Source organism: Protopterus annectens, chromosome 1.part2 (assembly GCF_019279795.1).
Source record: "Protopterus annectens isolate FY-2018-M chromosome 1.part2, PAN1.0, whole genome shotgun sequence".
Lineage (NCBI taxonomy): Eukaryota > Metazoa > Chordata > Ceratodontiformes > Protopteridae > Protopterus > Protopterus annectens.
In genome coordinates, this window is record NC_056727.1 from 553,221,341 (window position 1) to 553,241,246 (window position 19,906).

Here is a 19,906-nt window from a genome sequence, read left to right on the forward strand (position 1 = left end):
AAATAAATAAAACGGTTGGAGCGGACAGTTTTAACGTAAATCATCCCTTTTCATGTAGGCCCATAAAGGCATATGACATCTTGCATAGAGGGATAATTTGTGTTGCTATCAGATACACTGGTGTGTTAGAACCAGCAGTTATCCTAAACATCAGCACCATATCTCAGTCCATTCATGCCCTAACAACCATACCATAACTACTCTTCCATTGATAGCTTCAGTTTAATTAGCAGAGTATTATATGGATAACACTAAAACATCTGAGTAGCATATAAAACCCAGGGTAAAGTATATAGTTACTGTATTTGGTCCTTGTGATCCAGGCCCATGATGAGCGACTTCCATCTTCCATCTCTGACGCATGCCTTTGATTTTATCAAAAACAGCTTTTTAAGATAATCTCATTGATTAAGCAACTGATGGAAAAGCTAAACAATATTTTTTTAAACCCACCCCCACAACTGCACCCAGCCTATTTGTTTTGAGTAGTGAGAGCCAGGCATCTCCAAGCTAAGTGGGAGCCCTGTTGGCCCATTCATTCCTGCCTATTGATTACTGTCCCATCTACTCTGTAGTGGCGAGAGTCGGTGGTGGGGAGAGAGCTAGCTACAGGTACTGTGGAGTGTGCTTACCTTCCCTCCCTTAGGCTGCTTGCAGAGAGATGAGGCACGTTTGCTCCCCCACACACCTTCTGTTCCCCAGCTCATTAGTGAAGTTCCTGCTTGATTCAGTTTGAGCCAACACAGCCTTTGCAGGTTGGCAGAGTACCCTGCCACTGCTAGATGTCCCCAGAGCTATGAATCTATCAGCCTCCCTCAACCCAGGATGAGTGAGCTGGTACTGGACACTCATACTCGTTCTCCCCTGTCCAGTCCCTCAGATGCCCCTACTGGTAATCAAACACAGGTTGCCTGGGCTGTAGTCAGGGCTTCATCCTTCTATGCAGTAATGCCATGCCATGTTTCCCAAATATTTGAACTTGGTGTGTCCTGAAAATGAAGGATAGTTATTGAGTAACTCTTGTTGTTGTGACTCACAAGTCATTGAATCATTATCATGCAATATTTTATATGCTTTACTAATTATTCCTTTTTTTAACAGCAGCTTCTGTTCTAGATTCTATTAAAAAACTCTACCAGTGCTGGTCTTTCATTTAGGAGCCCCCTATTTCTTTCTATTAGCCTATGTTCTGAAATCAATCCTTGATATGGAAGGCAATCGCAAACCTGCAGTCCAAATAAATTATTGGGCTCTTCCCATTCTATTACATTTCCCTTTCTAGTTATTTGCTTCCAATACCTTGGTTCCTTTCCCAGTTTTCTCCAATAAATTCCAACCACTGTTGCCTATTATCTGTATTCCTGACCACAGTCAACCCTATCGTCAAAATCTCTTTTCTCCATTCTAGTGCTGGTTTGGTTCTTAAAATACACTCTGCTGTTTTATGAATAAAATGCTTTGTATGATTTTGGTTGTTCTCAAGTGTCTGCAGCCAAAATCCCAATCTCTCCTCATTTCTTGAGCTTCCTCCCTGTGTTAGCATCATTCCTTTCCGCTTTGAATTATAGTTTTCTGCTTGCGCAATGTGTAAAAGCTTTAACTGTGTTGCTCTAAAATACCCCCTCAAATTAGGTAATCTTAGTCCACCTTGTTCTATTGGTAGAATCAGCTTATGGCAATTGACCCTTGCTGTGTTCCCTTCCCAGATAAAATCCTTCAGCTCTTTTTTAATTGTTGTCCACAACTCTCCTTTGGTTGATAAAAGTATGCCTGACCTGTGTATAAGACTAAGGGGACTAAAGACATTTTAATTACTTGTATCTTAGTATCATTAAAAACTTACATAGTGGTATCTGTTTGAGGGTAACTCATAGTCAAAATAACATTGTCTGCAAATAGGAAAATTTTCAGCTGGGGTTTTCCTCAGATGTACCTTTTAAGCATGGGCTGCCTACTGTTTATGACTAGAGTTTCCAAATACAAAACTGAAAGTAGTGGGGAGGGAAGCCACCCTTCCTTGTTCTCCTTGATAAAGCAAATTCTTATAATTGAACGAAAACTTTCACTTGAGCTGATTCACCATAGTAAATATTCTGTAATATTTCTTTAAATGTCTGAGAAAAGACCACCTTTGATAACCACTAAAATGGATACTCCAATCTAACTGCGTCAAACACCTTTTCAGTGTCTAAACTAATAATAGTTTTGTATATTTTGTGGCCTGAGCAAACACTGATGTTCTGAAGATATGTATTAAATGTTTTTTGCTGTTGACAGTTGCAGTGCTCTTGAACCTGTATTTACATCTCAGTCTTATCACCATGTTCCAGTCTTCCACCATTGCTCCTGTCCCATGTTATAACCATTCTGGGTAGAAGATACACAGAGACTTCTATCATATAACAACCTTCAAATTAATCTTTATTGCATATAACATCCATCTTGGTCTACTAAATCTGCTTGTATGTCAAATTGCAGCCCTCCAACAAGCAGAATCACTACTTCCCAATGGTGACCTCTCCTGTGTCTACACTCACTGTCATTTATCTATTCCTCTGCTGCTTGGAGTGATCCTTCTCTCCAGGTTGTAGCTCCTACATTGCTGGCAATGAAGGCTGTTATTTCTTTATATCTATTGTTACCATTTTGCTTTTCACTGTATTGGAAAGCCCATCCACATTTCAGTTCATTAACATAACAGCGATCATTTTTCAGAACAAATAATCACATTATTGGTGAATAAAAATGTATCATTTCTCTTATGTGGGGTCTCTCCCTGTCCATGGAGAACTAAATCATGTAGCTGTTAATGAGTTACTTCCTCTGCCCTGGATTAAAGTTTGATTCCTTCCACCTTCATTTTGCCCACTTTGTGGCACTGAGTAATTTACTTAACCAAAGTTGCTCCCTGACTGTCCCTGAAAAGGGACATGTGTCCAGTGGACTCCTGGTCAACAAATAAGGACAAAAAGTAACCCTAGGCACCATAGTTTGAACAGTTTACTACAAAATGAAATCCCTTTACCTGTTTACTTTTCCTAAGATGTGTTGCACTCCTCCCTCAAACAGCCAGTGGTACACTCAAATAGAATCCCACACAATCACTTTGTTTCCTTTAAAAATGGAGCGTTCACTTTTCTTTCCCAACTAATGTCTAGCATTTAGCTTTAGCTGAGCAGTAAACTAGTCCTCCACACATAAAAAAGAACTTGTAGCTGTATATCTGAGTGAGTTCATTTTTTTGTAAAACCACAGTGCTCACATGACTCATAGCATTGAGCAAATTAGTCCTCCTCCCACATGCATTGCAGTTTTATCCCTGGACAAGCAGCCTACATGATCTGTGCTGACTCATCGTCCCTATACTACTAACAGTCTCTTAATCTCTTTGTTAGCAAAGGAACACTGTGATAAAGCCAAAATAATTCTATTAAACTAAAGCATATTTTCTGTTGATTTAAAATTCACCAAGATTGCACATTATATTTCACTTCTTGTTCCTCCTTTCCTCCCCCTTCCACAAGGTAGTTATCCCTTTCCTCTGTGGAGCCTGTACTGTGAAACCAAAGGAAAATCCATGTGCTCAGCTGGTTGGGTTCCAGTAGCATTTAACCATACAGGAACTTCCAAATTCCCAGTGTCAGTTGCCAAAACTGATTGTCTTTGTAGAGTTGTATATGCCCACTGACTAAGTAGCATGCTAACAAGAGCTCTTTTGGTAGGAAAAAAAACAGTATTTGGTGAAAATGCCAGTAAAGGAAGTTAAGTAGGTGAAAATTCTAATTTTAGCCAATGAATAACCTGTTTGGATGTTGACTAAGAAAATAAAATCAAGTTGAAATAAGGATGAAGTGAAAAAGGGAGAGAATAAAGTGCTGGTCAAGGACTCCAAAGAGACTCCATGGGAAGAAGACCAGTGTGTGGTACAGACACAAAACATGCCTTCTAGTAACTTTGAAAAGCAACTCTCTCAAATACAATCGAAGGTTTTTAAAATGAGTTGGACACTAGAACATACATAAAATCAAACAAGCACTGAATAATCATGCTGATAAATTAGTCAGTCTGCAGACATCCGAGATTGCAATCAAGGAACGGTTGACAGAAATTGAGACTTCTCTGTAGGAACTGCTCCAGTAAATAGTTGAATTTGAAGACCGAGCAAAGAGGGAAGTTTTGATGTCAACAGTCTTCCCTTGGAAGCTGGAAGGAGCAGATTGCATGACCTTTATGAAGTCCTGTATTAGCAATTGGATTAGTGTACTGCATTAGGACATATTAACAGAGAGGAAGTATCAGGTTTGTATGTTAAGCAGTCTTTCAAAAAAAAAAAAAAAACGGGAGACCTGCAGTTGATTTAAGCAGACAAAAAAAATGGTTTTAACAAAAATGTGATAGCATATTTATAGAAAATTATTTTTTTAACATTTACCAATTATATTGGTTCACAGGTTCATAGGAGGGTACTAGGCTATTGGCCCTAGGGCCTATATAAGCCTAGCCAAAAATGTACCTTTGCTTTCCCCACCCAAGAAAATTATTTTCCTGTGCCCCTGTCGAGCAGAGCCACAGAAGTGATCCCCGGGGTGAATTTCCTATCTCCCATCCAATCATCAACATTTTTCTTGAAGAGTGCTAATGAGGAGCTCTGTTTGACATAGATAGGTAGTCTGTTCCAGAGTATGGGAAGTATCTGGGACAGGAATCTATCCCTCCAGCATGTTCTGTTTATTGTGGTGATAAGGTTTAGGTCCATAGAGCGTGTGTAGCTCGGAGGGATTGGGATTTCTTTAAGTGGAGCATGTCCAACAGCTGTGGGTTTGACATAGCTTTGTATGTTAGGCAGAGACTGCCTCTGAGTAGGTGATATGTGACGGAGTAAAGCTGGAGTTTTTTGAGACGGGCTGCATAGGGCATCTGTTTGAGGCCAGTAATCCTCTTTGTGAGGTATTTCTGTGGCCTTTCCAGTTGTTGTAGTTGTCTTGTGAGGTGCATACCAAAAGGACCGTTGTACTCTATAATGGGTCTAATGAGTGATGAGTACAGTGGAACAATGACCTCTTTTTTTTTTATGGATGAGAAACCTTTTGTTTTGAGGTGAGCCACGTAGAAGGATTTCCTGACCACTGTGGTGATGTGATTATCAAAGGAGAGACTACTGTCCACCTGTGTCCCAAGGTCTCATCACATTTTCGGCATTAAGTAGACTACCAGCTATGTGGTAGTTCATTGGTACAGAGTTTTTACCAAAGGGGATGACAATACACTTTTTGGCATTGAGCTTCAGGACATGGCTTTGACACCAGGCATCTGTCTCAGTGAGGCCCTTTTGTAGTATGTCCACATCGTTAGGAGTTTCAATTATGGCTCCTAGTTTGCAGTCATCTGCAAACTTTGTTAGCCAAAGACCTTCTGTGTTAGCCTGTACTTCAGAGAAGTAGATGCCAAACAGGAGAGGACACAGGACTGAACCCTGTGGTACTCCACTTGTCACTGGTCTGAAGTCGGATTTGGAGTCTGCTACTGTCACAGTGTGGGTTCCGTTCATGAGCCAGCTGGTAACCCATCTTGTGACATAGGGATTTATATCTAGTTTAGTGAGCTTATCTATAATTCCAGAGTGGGGGATGGTGTCGAAAGCCTTGGCGAGATCTAGATAAGCTGTGTGAACCACCTTACCCTCATCTGTGGCTTTGGTGACTGCTTCAAAGAAGTCAGTCAGGTTTAGGAGACATGATCTGCCTTTTACAAATCCGAACTGGGTAGGGTCCAGAGTTTGGAGATTACCAATGTCTTTGTTTGAGTTCCATGATGATACGTTCCATGGCCTTGCAGACCAGGCTCATCAGGCTAATGGGGTGGTAGTTCCCGGGGTCTGTCGTGGCTCCCCCTTTTTGGAGTAGGATAACCATCGTGGTGCGCCATTCAGTGGGCACAAAGCCTGAGGTGAGGCTATGACTGAACATGGTACTTGGGTAGGGTGTTCATTCTGTAGTTCGAGTAGAACACAGCCTGGGATATTGTCAGGTCCCATGGATGTTGTGTTCTTGGCTTTGAAGAGTGTGTTTTTTACCTGTGCAGCCATGATTGCAGGAACTTTGCATTCTTCCGGTATAGAGATGGGCCCTCTAGGGGTTGAGAGGGAGGTAAAGTTAGCACTAAACCTATCTGCCAGGATGTTAGCAATATCAGTTGGTTCTGTATATTTAGTGCCATTGTGCTGTAACTCAGAGCAGATCTGAGTGTTGCCATTGAGATTCGTGACATAGCTATAGAATGCTTTGTGGTCGTCTTTAGAGTCGGTGGCAATTTTGTTTTCGTAACTAGCTTTGGAGGATTTTATGAGGGATCTCAGCTTCTTACTGAGGTTGACCAGGGAGTTCCTCCAGTCATGGGATTTTACTCTTTTTTGCAACAGTTTCTTTCTTCTGTTGTAGAGTTTGTTTATGGCAGAGGACCACCAGATCGGCTTCCTTTTTTTGGAGGATAGCATCTTGGTTCTGTTAGGGATAGCATGATCCATGCACTCATGTAAGTGCTTATAAAGTGTATTTGTGTAGGATTCAGCAGTCGTAACTCTATTGTCCATCTGCATGGGTGTCATGAAGTTTGCCACTTCAGTCTTAAGAAGTGTGAAGTTGGCTTTGGAGAAGTTTTTTGAATTAATTTATTCCAATGTCAGTGAGCTGTCATGAGATTTATGCTACTGTAGCTTACAGTTTTCAAAATGTTTTTTCCCCATGAGCTCAAATACATTTATTGAGAAAGACTATAGGACAGATTCCAAAAGACCTCTGTCAGTGTAAGTGAATTACCCCAGTGTAAGCCTGCTCTAATTCCAAAAGACTTGCTGCCAGTTTGTGACTGACTTCAGTGTAGATAGGCGTTTCATTGTCAATGATTTATCCCCTGTATACCACCAACACAGATCTAGTATATTTTAAACTTAAAGTACATCTTATGCAGTCAAGCAATATTTTTAGGCTTATGTGAAGAAATCAAGCATTAAGAGCACAAGACTTTCCTTTAAGTTGTGAAGCAAAAATAATTGTAGTATCATCTTGTATTCCATTCTTTTCTTATGGGAAGTATGTTACTACCTGAAAATCATTTCAGATTCTGTGTAGAAATGATATCCACAATAGTGCATCGTTTTTTTATTTATCTTAATGCACTGTTTTTCATTTAGTTCTTGGAAGCCAGCACTAGCCTTGCTGTAACACAATCTCAGCATGCACAAGAAGTGCTCCAGCTAAAGGAATACAGCTCTGCAATATCTAAGGACCAGCTGGATCAGTTGCAGTGCAGACTGTCTGAAGAGAAACAAAAAGTCCATAAGCTTCAGGAGCAGTTGAATTTTCAAGCAACCCAGGCAAACAGACAAATGGTTATACAGCAGGTAATTATTTGGAGAACAAAAGTGCCATGTAATCCTGTATGTGCAGTATGCCTGTGTGTGTGTGTGTGTGTGTATAGCTTCATTTAAGTGACTTTGGAAGACAAACAGGAGAGCTATTTTTTAAAAGTCAGTATGGCAAGACTGTAAAAGCCGGAGCAGGCTTTTAAATTTGAAATGATGACTGACGTGTGTATACTTATGTGTATACAGAAACGTGTGAATTTCATAATAATTCACGAAAATGCACAAGCATCGAAACACAACTTATTTCTATTAGAATACTGAAAACCAAGCTACTACAAATTAAAGCCAATGAAAACAGGGGACGGTCACAAAAGGAAACCCTGTAACCAAAACCCTACCATAAATTCACACATCCTTTGTCTGAATAGTATTAGTGGTATAGAATGTTTTTTGTGCATTAGTTAGCATGTATGAGTAAGGACGAGCAGGTTATCATTTGCCCAATTTGCACAACCTTCTTAATGCGTGATATCCCTAACATACCCCCAACCCTATACCTCGTCTTAGAAAGTCCTGTCCATAATGTCGTCAATACAAATGACACTTGCACGAACACTACATACATCAGCACGCACAACCCTAAGTCTATCCTTTTACATAGCCCCTTCTCTACCCCTAACCTATAAACACACCCGCACACTCCTACTTAGTAATGCCAAAGCTTTCAATACATCCACAAGTTTCGGCATTAATGTCACAAAACCCACACTTACTTTAAACAATCCATCTTCCTCCATTTTGTATTTTACATCTGCAGCACTCTACCGTAGGTTCAATTGATAAAAAGTGCTTTCAGCAAATTTTTCCATACACCGTAATCGTTAAAAAAAAAAAAAAAAAAGAACTGTGACCTATAATCAACTTAGGCAAACCCATATATATGTGTGTGTGTGTGTGTGTGTGTGTGTGTGTGTGTGTGTGTGTATCTGTCTGTATATGTACGTATGTATGTAAGTATACTTATAAACACACATACACAGATAGTTAATATTGAAAACTGCCTTGACATCTAGGAATAAAGTTCCAAGCTGTAAATCAGTTTGCTCTTCCTGTTCTATCTTACAGCTTTGGTGTGATTGACAGGTCACAAATAGCGTTGAAAGTAAAGAAGAAAAATGATTCATGCTTTATTGTATGATATATTAAAAAACATGCATATGAAGATTATATATCCCTTGCGCTCAAGATGGCCTTCTGGAAATTTACTACATGTATAGGTTTGCAGTTGTGAGTTGGCATATATATTTGCTGACCTCATCCGATCCAAATATAGTGAAAGTTCTAAAGCATGAAGGGAAGAAATTTAAGATAACATCTTTGCCTACTGGAGAGAGAATTAAATTAAACCAGAAATAGATGATATTCAAACAACTGAAAATGCCAAAAACAAAATAAATAATATAAAGAAATGGAACAGAAGAAAAAAGAGAGACAGAAAGAACATCCACAAACAGAGTGGCAAATATAGAAAATTCCAGGGACAACCACGTGTTGATGAAGATTTGACACAGGAATGGTTAAGGAGAGGTAAATTTAAACCAAAAGTTGAAAGACTAGTAATGGAGGCACAAGACAGTGGGCTGACATAAATGTTGGTTTACGAAGTATGTTAGGTGGTGAGCAAAACAGTCAAATGCAAGTTCTGTATAATCAAATTGGAAACAGCAGCACATCTCATTGCTGGGTGTGATAACACTCATGGCTCTGGGTCTGTATACTGAAAGGCACAACGTGGCAAGATTATTTCAGTGGGATTTGTGCAGACACTACAGTATAGAAGTAGTTAAGAAGCATTGGAAACACGAACCAAAAAGTGTTATTAACAGTGATGACATTTGGATCACATGACATCACCCAGTCCCAACAACTATGAAAATAGATGCAGGAAAGCCAGGTATAGTAGTCCAAGAAAGATGCAAAAATAGATTTTACCATTGAAATTGCTCTACCTAGTTTCTTACATAGTAAGACACACAAAATCATAAAATACTGAAATTTGTGAGTAGAAACAAGAACAGTGAGGAAGAAAAGATACCCAGCAGTTCAGCAGTAGTTAGAGCAACAGGACTAATAAACTACTACAATTGTACATTTTTTGTAATACGTGTAACCCAGTATGAACATGCAGAAGGAAACCATTCTGTACACTGAATGCTGAGATGAGAAGAGGACTCTTGGCTAACATCAGAGATTGAAGCAGTACTAATTTCCTGAACTTTAATCATATCCTGACTTAGAAATGGAGTCCATTCACATTCCAATATTAGAAGCCGAAAACATTTTGAGAAATTAGAGAGACAGACCAATGTAAACAGAGGACTGTATCGTGTAGCAACTCATTGAGCCTTGGTTCAAGGAGCATGTTGATGCACTCTCTCTCATTTCCCCACCTTGTCTGATTACTTAAAGTATTATGTTGCATTTTTGCTTCTGTTAATGCACAACTTCTGATCTCATTGGTCTATGTTGCTGAAACACATGGAATGGTTTTCAGTCGCACAGTGAGAAAGCAACTGGAATGGTGATCTAGTAGCTGTCTTGAGACCCTAGTTCTCTTCTCCTGGACTTGGACCAGGACCTTTTCCTCTGAAACGTTAAACTGATGCAGCAGCTGAGCTAACTGTGTGTGCATGTGTGTGTCTGTGTATGTGGATATATACACAATTACTGGCATTTTGACTTATTTTATAGTGGATGGTGATTGTAGTGTGGTAAGTCATGATAGTCCCAAGCATTCCACCTGAATAACTTTGCTTCTTCCCCATTTACCCACTTAGTGGCAGCTTACTTCACTGCATCATATAATAATGAATATGAAGTGGGTAATCAGCAGTCCTGCTGCACTAAACTCCAGTGTCTCATTGTGCATATTTTCAGAAATTAGATTAACCAGGTAAAGGGCCTTTTTACTAGTTGGCTGCACTTAGTTGTATTTCCCAACACATCTTTTCCTTCACCCAGTAAATCTAGTGGAAAGGGCAGTTGTGACCTTTACTTGTATAGTTCAGTATAGTAAGTTCTAGTCTGCTATGGATACAGAGGCAGACGCTTGCTAAAGGAGATCTGGATGATTTGGTCTACATCAAGGTATACAGGGGAATTGCCACTTTTAGATAGTTGAGGTTTTTCTTTAACACTGCACTGACAAATGTGTGCAGTCCAAAGTATAGTTCCAGAGAATACTAAGCTGAAATTAATGTACCATGACAGAAAACATATATTTGGTTTTCAATCTCACATTAAGTCGCTAAAATCTGAATGCCAAGCTCTGGATTCTGTACTAATCAATTAACTGACTTTCTGTTAATTTCTTGCAGTCCTTGATTAAACAGGTAATGAAAACTTTATTTAGCTTGCCATTCCTGATATGCTGTATAATACTAGTACAAAATATATCTAAACATGGTAAGAAAATTACACATCACTGCATAAGTAGCACAGACAATGCCAGAAACATCTGCAGAAAGAGTGGGAAAGTTATAGATTAATCCAAATAAAGATTTTTTTTTGAGCAAGGAGATTCAGCTGGTGTCTGTACCTGACAACGAAGAGCATTTGCTGTAGGAGATTGTTGTTACAGGTACCCTGCAGTCAGTAGTTTCCAACTGTACCATTGGTATCTGTAGCAGCCTTTCACTGGTAGAAAAGGTAAGATAACCAGAGGTGTCTAGACTTGGCTTTCCCATTACAATTATCATATGTTCCTTTCTAGAAAGTTATATTCCGAACTAGGTCATCATACTGTGTACCAGCTGCAGATGAGGAGGGTCTTTCCCACAAAGCTCTTGAGTAAAAGAAGGTCCTGTAGTATAGCTGAGAGGTGACTGAAGTATGTCACCAGGCAGGATCATGTCTTAGATCTGGTTTTGATTTGGAAATTGTGCTAATTTTTCCTTTGCAGCAAGCTTTCTAGATAAAGAATATCTTGCTGTCAGATACCATCCCTACACTGAGTTTGGCCTTTCATTGCACTGGCAAGAAGTCTGACAACGTTTTCTATGAGTGTGGCTAATGACTGGCTGTATGTCTTTATAAGAAAAGGTGGGAGGTGCTGAAAAGTAGGAATGTATGCCAGAAGCACAGTTACTGCTATAGGCTGCAGAAGGGAACACATACTGGTAACCTGTGTTACATGCAAAAGCATAAGAAAGTTCTTTCCATAATATCATGTGATAACCTTTATGACTACTAGCTTTCTTGCTTGTCACGTATCTACCAACAAGATTCATTTGAGATTCCATACTGTTAAGGAGGGAAAGGCAGACTCTAAATCTCTTTTATCAAGTTAAACCAGTGATCTGGAGAATATATGATTTCCATATATTCACATTGCTATTCATATATTGCTGTTCATATATTCTTATGAAAATATATGATAGGTGAGGGGGAACTCATAACTTCTTGAGATTAAGCATAAGGTTCAAAGGACTTCAATTACTAATGGTTAGGATAGGAGGAAATGAGAAAATTGTGATGTATAACCAATCTACAGGAAAGTCCCCAGGAATAGATGGTATTCCTGTGGAAGTGTGGAAGCTAGGAGGGAGAAAAACATAATCTTGAAGGTTTTGTTTAACAGTAAGAGGAGGAGAAGTACCAACATCCTGGAAGAAAGCAGTGGTAGCTGTAACACCTAAAGAGGGTATAAATCCATCAGATTCATACAGGCCCATTTCAATACTAAACCATGATTATAAAGTGTTCACGTCTATAATGGCTAAAAGAATGGCAAAAGTGATACCAAAATTGATACTTATGTATCAGTGTGGTTTTGTGGAGGGGGAGGCAACCATTTGATAACATTAACAGAACATTGATGATCCAGAGGGAAGCATAATGCAAGGAAAATACCATTGTTGGTGATGGGTCTTGATGCAGAGAAAGTATTTCACAGAGTACGATGGGACTTTATGAGCATGGCAATGGAAGCATTTGCATTTCCTGAAAAAATTACAAGGTTGATTAGGAGGTTTTATGAGGAATTGGAGGCAAAAATTGAAGTGGGTGGGGTCCTGTCTGATAATTTCTGCTTGAACAGAGGAACTAGACAGGGGTGTCTTCTTTCCCTTTTGTTATTTGTGTTATATTTAAAACCACTGGCAAAGAAAATAAGGGACTCGGAAATTAAAGGATGTAATTGGTATGGTAGTCGAGAAAAGCTGGCTGTATTTTCAGATATTATTTTATACCTGACAAAACCAGAAAGGGACATTATAGTGTTGTGGAACATTTTGAGACTGTTTCAATTCTTTTTGGGATACAAAGTTATTGAAGCTAAAACAAAGGTAATAACGGTAAATTGTGTACCCACACATAAATTGGTTCAGCAGTATCTGTATTTATGGGGACATGATAAAATGAAGTATTTATAAAAAGGAGACAGAGGGGGGCATATGTCATGCAGCAGATTGGCCAGTGACCTGAGCTTGGTTTTGTGTGTGATGTCTTTTGTGAAGTAGCCCTCATTATGTACATGTCTGGAAACATGTTTTTACAAGGAGAGATAGCAGAGTCCTTTTGCCTTCAGTGGCTCATGTCGAGGGTGTGGGGGGCTAAGTTGTTAATTACTGCCTTGGATGACCTTCCCTTCCCCTGAAATTGTCTTTTCATCTTGGTAAGTAGGGAATGAATAACCACAATTATAAGAGGGAGGGGTGAACTTGATGGACTGACTGGTATGGACCAAAAAAAAAGTTTGCGCATGCTATTTTGAGAGGCAGTGGTAAGAAAATTGTCTATCTGTTTCTGCAGCTTTCCCATGGTCATTGACTTCCTTTAAAACAATGAATGGAAAGGCATCATTAATTCTATGCACCTGTCATTGGCCAAAGCAGCCATGGTTCTCCCTACTTAGTAGAGTGCTCAGCTCAATTTCTTATCTGTCTCTGAGATGACCTTCTGATTTAGTGCAGCAGTAAATTTTTGCCACCATTGGTGCACTTTTGGTTTTTACACTTTTTTCATGTGACAGTGTAGAGGCTGATACTTTATTACCTCATACGTGTTTCTTTTCTTCTCAAGTTAAGACTGAAAGGGTAGGAAAATGGCAAATAGGAGTTGTTACATGTTAAAATGGCAGATGTGCTCAACCCATTTCAAGAATAGTAACTTAGTTCCTTTTTCAGTTTGGCTTCTCTGTGTGTGATTACTTCTTTCACTTGATATCCATCTGTTTTTCGTGGTGCTTTGCTTCTCATTGTCATCATGCCTGCCTTGGCTTTTCAATGAATAGTTAAGACCTTTCTTAGAGGGATTTATTTATTTGCCCATTGTTAACCAGGTAAAAGCATCAAATGTTACAGGAATCAGAAAAAAATCCTACATTAGATAACACGGTTGATTGTAAATATAAGCATTGATTGAAAACTGTTCACTGAGTGTCCTGTGATGTATGTTAATGATTAAATTGATTGAGTAAAAAGTGCTGTACATTGTGTAAGATAAGAGATAATGAAATTAAAAGAAAATGGAAAATGTAATCACAAATGACACTGTCAGGTTGCCAGAATGCTGAAATAATACGGAACTGTTAACTATTTACATATTTCCAGTTTTAGGTTTACATGCATGTTTGAGTTCACACTCTTTTCAAGCACATGTTTTAGTACCAGATGTTAGTGTTGTGATATGGATGTTGAGTAATTAGAAGGAAAACCAAGAGCCAGATTCCAAAAGACTTGCTCTCAGTGTAAGTCTGCCCCGATTCCAAAAGACTTGCTCTCAGTGTAAGTGTCTGACTTTGGTATAAGGCCTAATTATAAATAGGCTTACACAGGCCAGATTCCAGATTTCCCACTGTCAGTGTAAATGGTCACTTGCACTGGCAACAGGTCTTTTGGAATCTGGCCCAAGGTGTCTGTTAGAGCAAGAGGGGGAATTGTTGTAAAGTCAGTATGTTCAGACTTACAGAAGTATGAAAGAATGGTTACCTGAAAACAGTAAGGATGCAAAGTATGGGAAAGATGTTAGATGAGGTTTATGTGTATCATTCATATTCTGTGAAAGCTGAGAGGATTTGAATGCTTGTGAAGTGGGAAACGTATGGGTTTCAGGTGTGATATCATTCCATACTGTAGGTTTCTTTGAGAAAGAACTGTAGTGGAGGTAAAAGAAAGCTGGGGAATGGTAATTTTGAGGGTGTAGTGATTGATCTTCATGATTACCTTTACAAGCAAGGAGTGGGTAATAGGTGGATGAGTTTGCAGAATATTATGGCAAGTGGAAAGTTATCTGTTTGGCAATAAGAAATCTATTTGCATCTGCTAAGAGTAGAGGCCATCAGAAATGGTAATGAATCTGCGTATGTTATTTTGGGCTTTTTCTAAAGCAGATACATTTTGGAAGTTGCAGAGCGAAGTGGAGAGTGTATCAACTGTAAGCATTAGCGATGATTTAGCTGTAGCATGTCTGGAGTCAGGATAGGGTGATTGGTAAATTTGTAACAAAATCTAAGTGTGGATAGCACTTTAGATAACTGTGTTATTGGCGTACTGTTGGAAAGTAAAGAAGGGGTCAGCACCAACTCCTAGGTATTTATACTTAGTACTAGGGAAATGGGAGCACCCTATAGGTAGTAAGGTGTATAGATGGACTACTATAGAGTTGTCATGGAGCTAGAGTCACGGTCTGGGTTTTTGTCGTGTTCAAAAATGAGGTCACTGTTGTGTAGCCAGAACCAAAGGTTGTTAAGGTGGTTTTGTTGAGTATCATTGCAGTCTTTTGCTTCCTTTTAGATGGACAAGTCACCTATGTATAATGATCTTTTAAGGCTGGAATAGTGGAGGAGAGGTTATTAAGAAAGAGGGAGAATAATATAGTTCCTAAAGTGGTGCATCGAAGTACAGCAGGTTAAAAAGAGGTATTTTTAAATGTGTTTATTAAATTACCACATTAATAGAAAATAACCACATTAACATTTTATCATGTATATACATCATACTTTACATATACATTTTCTTTATTTATATCAACTCTCATAGTCGAACATTACATAAATTGTTCACTTCCTGCCTTCTCTTAAACCACACTCCTCCTGAACATTATTTTGCATGTATTGCTCCCACAAATTCCATTTATTTATATGTAATATGATCCTTCCTTTTTTTCCTAAAGATGCAATTTCCAGTTTTTTTTAACTCTTTTACAATATTCAGTACTCCAAATACAGTTGGATTTTGATTTCCATTTTCTAGTAATTGCTTTTTTGGTAGTCAGTAGAATTGAACTTAAGGCCTTACTAAGGTTAGACAATTCAGATTCCATGTCCCAGCTCAAACCTTAGTTATAGCCATTTGCTCCCCCAGTATTTCTGACACAGTTTTCTGTGGAGGATTTTTAAAATCTGCCAGCTCATTACACTCCAAGAAACATGTTTCTAGTTCTCTTTCTTCTGTATCATCCCTCCAACATTTGCTACCTTCTTGAGGAAGAATTATTTAAATTCTACCTGAGTTATGCAAATATATATGCAAACACTTCCATGCAAAAATCCTAAACTGTTTGGACTTTGTTGGATACTTTGGAGGCATACATATGTCTTTCCGTTATTCCCGTGTAAATTGCTTTTACAGTCTGTATTCCCAATCTTTTCTAATATCTTCTGATTTATTCATGCAGTTATTGTGCAATATTTTATATGCCCTGCCAGTTATCCTTTTTTGACAGTAGCTTTTGTTCAAGATTCAACTTATAAACTTTCCCAGAGAGAGTCGTTCACATAGGACTCCCTTATCTATTTCTCTTTAACTTCTCTGATGTCAATCCCTGGTAGGATAGGCAGTCATCTTGGCCTCATCCCATTCTAATGCCTTTCCCTTTGTAGTTATTTGCTCAGCAGCTATCATAGCTAGGGCATGGAGAGAAGGGTACCTGCCCCAGGTACACAGTGTTGGGGGGGACACAATAAGCCAGTCTTGATCTCAGTTTAATTTCAGTACTGGCTTTTAAAAGTTGTCTACAGTTTAAAATTAAAAAAAAATATATATATATATTTTTTTTAACTAAAACCTGAGAGCTGTATTGCTCCATGCAGGCAGTGTATAAACTGTAACAACTGATTGCTACAGTTTAAACAAGAAATTACTTTTAAAGTAAAAAGTGCAGAAGGTAAGTCTGGTGTATGGCACAGAAAAAGGATCGGTGTGCTAGTCGAATAAGTGAAATTTTTTCCTCTAGCTTACTCTGTCAAATTCTTTCTCTGCATCAAGACCCACCAACAGTGGTATTTTCTTACATTCTGCTTCCCTGTGATTTATCATTATTCAGTTAATATCAAATGTTTTCCTCCCCTGTACATATCCACATTGATCCATATATGTCAGTTTTGGCAACACCTGTGTCATTCTTTTAGCCATATAGACATAAATACTTTACAGTTATAGTTTAAAATTGAATTGGGTCTGTATGAACTTGGTGTGACACAAGATTTTTTTCAAAATGTTATGCTTCCTCTCCTTTTCAAATAATAGGAAACACACAAATCCTCCAGATCTTTATCACTTTTCTTCCCTCTTAGCTTTCAAACTTCCACAGGAATACCATCTCTTCCTGGAGACTTCCATGCAGTGTGATTATGCACAGGTTTGGTGATAACCTTTTCTACTTTTTGTTGCGCAAGTCTTCATGCTCTGGTGTTAAAAAAAAAAAAAAAAAAAATGTTTCTTGTCAGCAGTCTTTCTAAAGTCATACATATTATCCAGAATACACCCTGATTTTCTCTCTAGCATTTTGCAGTTACTTTTCTTCTTCTATGACATTCCCCTTATTCTGCAATACTTAAACCTTTGTCAGCAAACATATCTGTCTCGCTTTTATTTCTGCCCCACATCCCGTATTGCCTTAAAGGACCACTACGGGCAAATGTTGAAAAAAACATATATTTTTTATCTTGACATGATTTACTACACCTCCCAAAGCTGCCTGCAGCAAAATAAGTACTCATTCCTAATTTTATTTTGTTTTTACTCTTGTCTGCCCTCATGGGGGCAGACATTGTGATTCCTTTGGAAAGCTAAATCTGTCCCATAATGCACAGACTGAGAACAAATAGCCCTATTATTTGTTGTCAGACTAGACTTTCATTCACTTAGAATGGAGCACCTGAAAAAAACTGCCAAGTTTGAGAGTCTGCAGCCCATGTGTCATTGACTGGCATGCGCTGAGTTTTACAAATGTTCCTACTGATGTACTACACATTCTCTGAAAGAAACTTGCAAAAGTGTCAACAAATTACTGAGATAAAAAAAACTTTTCACAAGGAGCAGTTTTGCAAGTTTCAGTTCCTGGCCAGGTTACTCCTCCCATCTCTCCCCCCTTCACTGGGCTACAGTCTCACATTTCCAGCTTTACTAGATTCAACTATTTAGTCAGCTTTGCATGACAATAGACATACAAAAAAATCACAGCCTGGTGTGCCACTAAATCTGTTCCCTTGTATGTCTCTTCACTTCTGAATAGCATTTCCCATCAGTCCAGAGTTTAGGCCAGTCTATCCATTTTTTAAAATGTGCACAACTTGTAATGCATTTTGGCTGCTGACATTGTTATCTTTACTTGGTTATTCTCTTATAGTATAACCTGAACTTATGGTATTTAATGATAAATTTTACAACAGTTCTCAGTTTCTTAACAGTGACCTCCCAAGCCTCTGATGTGACCTAGTACTTTTTATTACTGTTGCTTTATCTAGTTTGTCTTAGTTGTATACCTATAGCTAGGGTTGCCAGCTGTCCGGTTTTCCGACAAACAGTCCAGTTAAAAAATGTAATCAAAACCGGACTCTGTGAAGTCCGGGTTTGCGATGCGAGCACCTTCCACTTTTACTTACAGGCAGTTGCCAGCTGCACTGCACAGAATGCCACCCACAATTGCAAGCAACAGGTTACTTTACTTATGTCAGCAACTGATGAAAGCCACTAAGGCAAGAAATTCTAGTTTAATTCATATTACCAGTACCAGACCGGCTACATATGCAGCCGTTCTGGTACTGGTGGTAATACGAATTAAACTAGAATTTCTTGCCTTTGTGGCTCTCGTCACGTCAGTTGCTGACTTAAGTTAAGTAACTAAGGTTATAATGGAGGGGAGTGGCTGGTTCTTGGGATGGCTGGAATCATCAACCTGCATGCATGCTTAGTTATTACAACAGCTGACAGTGACATCAGCACCGCTGTGTGAAAATCAAATTGCGTGCGAATTGTAAGTCTAGCTAAGCCTAAGCAAGCAGCCAGTTCCCTCCTCCGTGAAGAGAGCAAGACAAGATAGGCAAGGGGGTGTGTGTCAGTGTGTCAATGTGCTAAACTTCATCTATGGCGCAGAAATAATTAGATAGAGATAGCCTAGGTCAGCCAGGTGAGGACTTAGTAGTTAGCACTGCAATTATGTAAGAAATATACTACATCGTAAATGAAAATGAGTAATGGGTAGCAAGCAATTAAAAAAGTTATTTAACACTGATTGAGACAAGTTTAATATGCACTTCTGTCACCTTACGATAAAAAAAATATAAAGGTAATACTATTACTACTTCTAATTCTTCTTTAGTGTTGTATTACTCTCTTTTTTTGTAATTCATTCATCATGACTGTTTAGGAGCGGCATGGCAGGGCCGGGCAGGCTGGCAGCTAGCCTGGGCCAGCTGGTATTTATTGATGGAAGTGGTGGTGGACAGACAAGACAATCCTTTATGGTATTGTTCTCAAGTGAGTGTGTGTGTGTGTGTGTGTGTGTGTGTGTGTGTGTGTGTGTGTGTGTGTGTGTGTGTGTATGTATGTACCTCATTCGGGGTCTTAAAAAGTGCATGTTCCTCAAAGTTCCACATTGAAAGGGTCCGTCGCACATTCAGGTTACTGAAAGATGATCTATGTCTGGCATACAAGGCATCCTTGGATCCAGCACTGATGGACCTTTTGGACATCCACAAAATGAACAGTATCAGAGCCATTAGATCCAAGGATTTAAATTTTACTTGTGACATAAATAGGCCATGTTGATGAGACACAAATGTGCTTCAGAGGGTCCCCATACACTGGAACAAGCTTCCCACCCATGTGAAGCAGAGTCCATCCCTAGCCCTGTTTAAGCATAACTTTGACCAATAGGTGGGAAATTGGAAATCATCCCTGTTGCTACCCATCTATTTTTTTTTTCTGGACTAGTATCCACAAATCAAATCAATTCTCTGGTAGTCAGGAAAACACTGTACAACAGTACAATCTCCAATATTCTGTTTCACAAAAGGAAACAGACTATCAGTGTTTGTTAAATTGACTGATTTACTGTGCTTTTTTACAGAAAAGCATAGTAAATTGGCTGAAAGCAGGCATCCTGAACAGAAAAAGAGGGCGTTCCCATCAGCTGATATCAGTGATGTCACAAAATGGGCTGAGCATAGATGGGAGAGTGGGTGGGAAGGGGTGGGGTTATGGGTGATGCGAGGGGCGTGACCTTAGTCCGGTTTTAGCCACAAAGAAAGCTGGCAACCTT

The 19,906-nt window shown here is 39.0% G+C and overlaps 1 protein-coding gene across 1 annotated transcript in view; it reads left to right on the plus strand.

The window, feature by feature from the left end:
- Positions 1–19,906, plus strand: part of NINL (ninein like) — a 1,970,063-nt gene that overhangs the window by 1,901,629 nt on the left and 48,528 nt on the right. Inside the window, exon 22 of the mRNA XM_044057633.1 lies at positions 7,190–7,399. Coding sequence (XP_043913568.1) covers positions 7,190–7,399 — 210 coding nt within the window. The remainder of the gene's footprint in view (positions 1–7,189; positions 7,400–19,906) is intronic.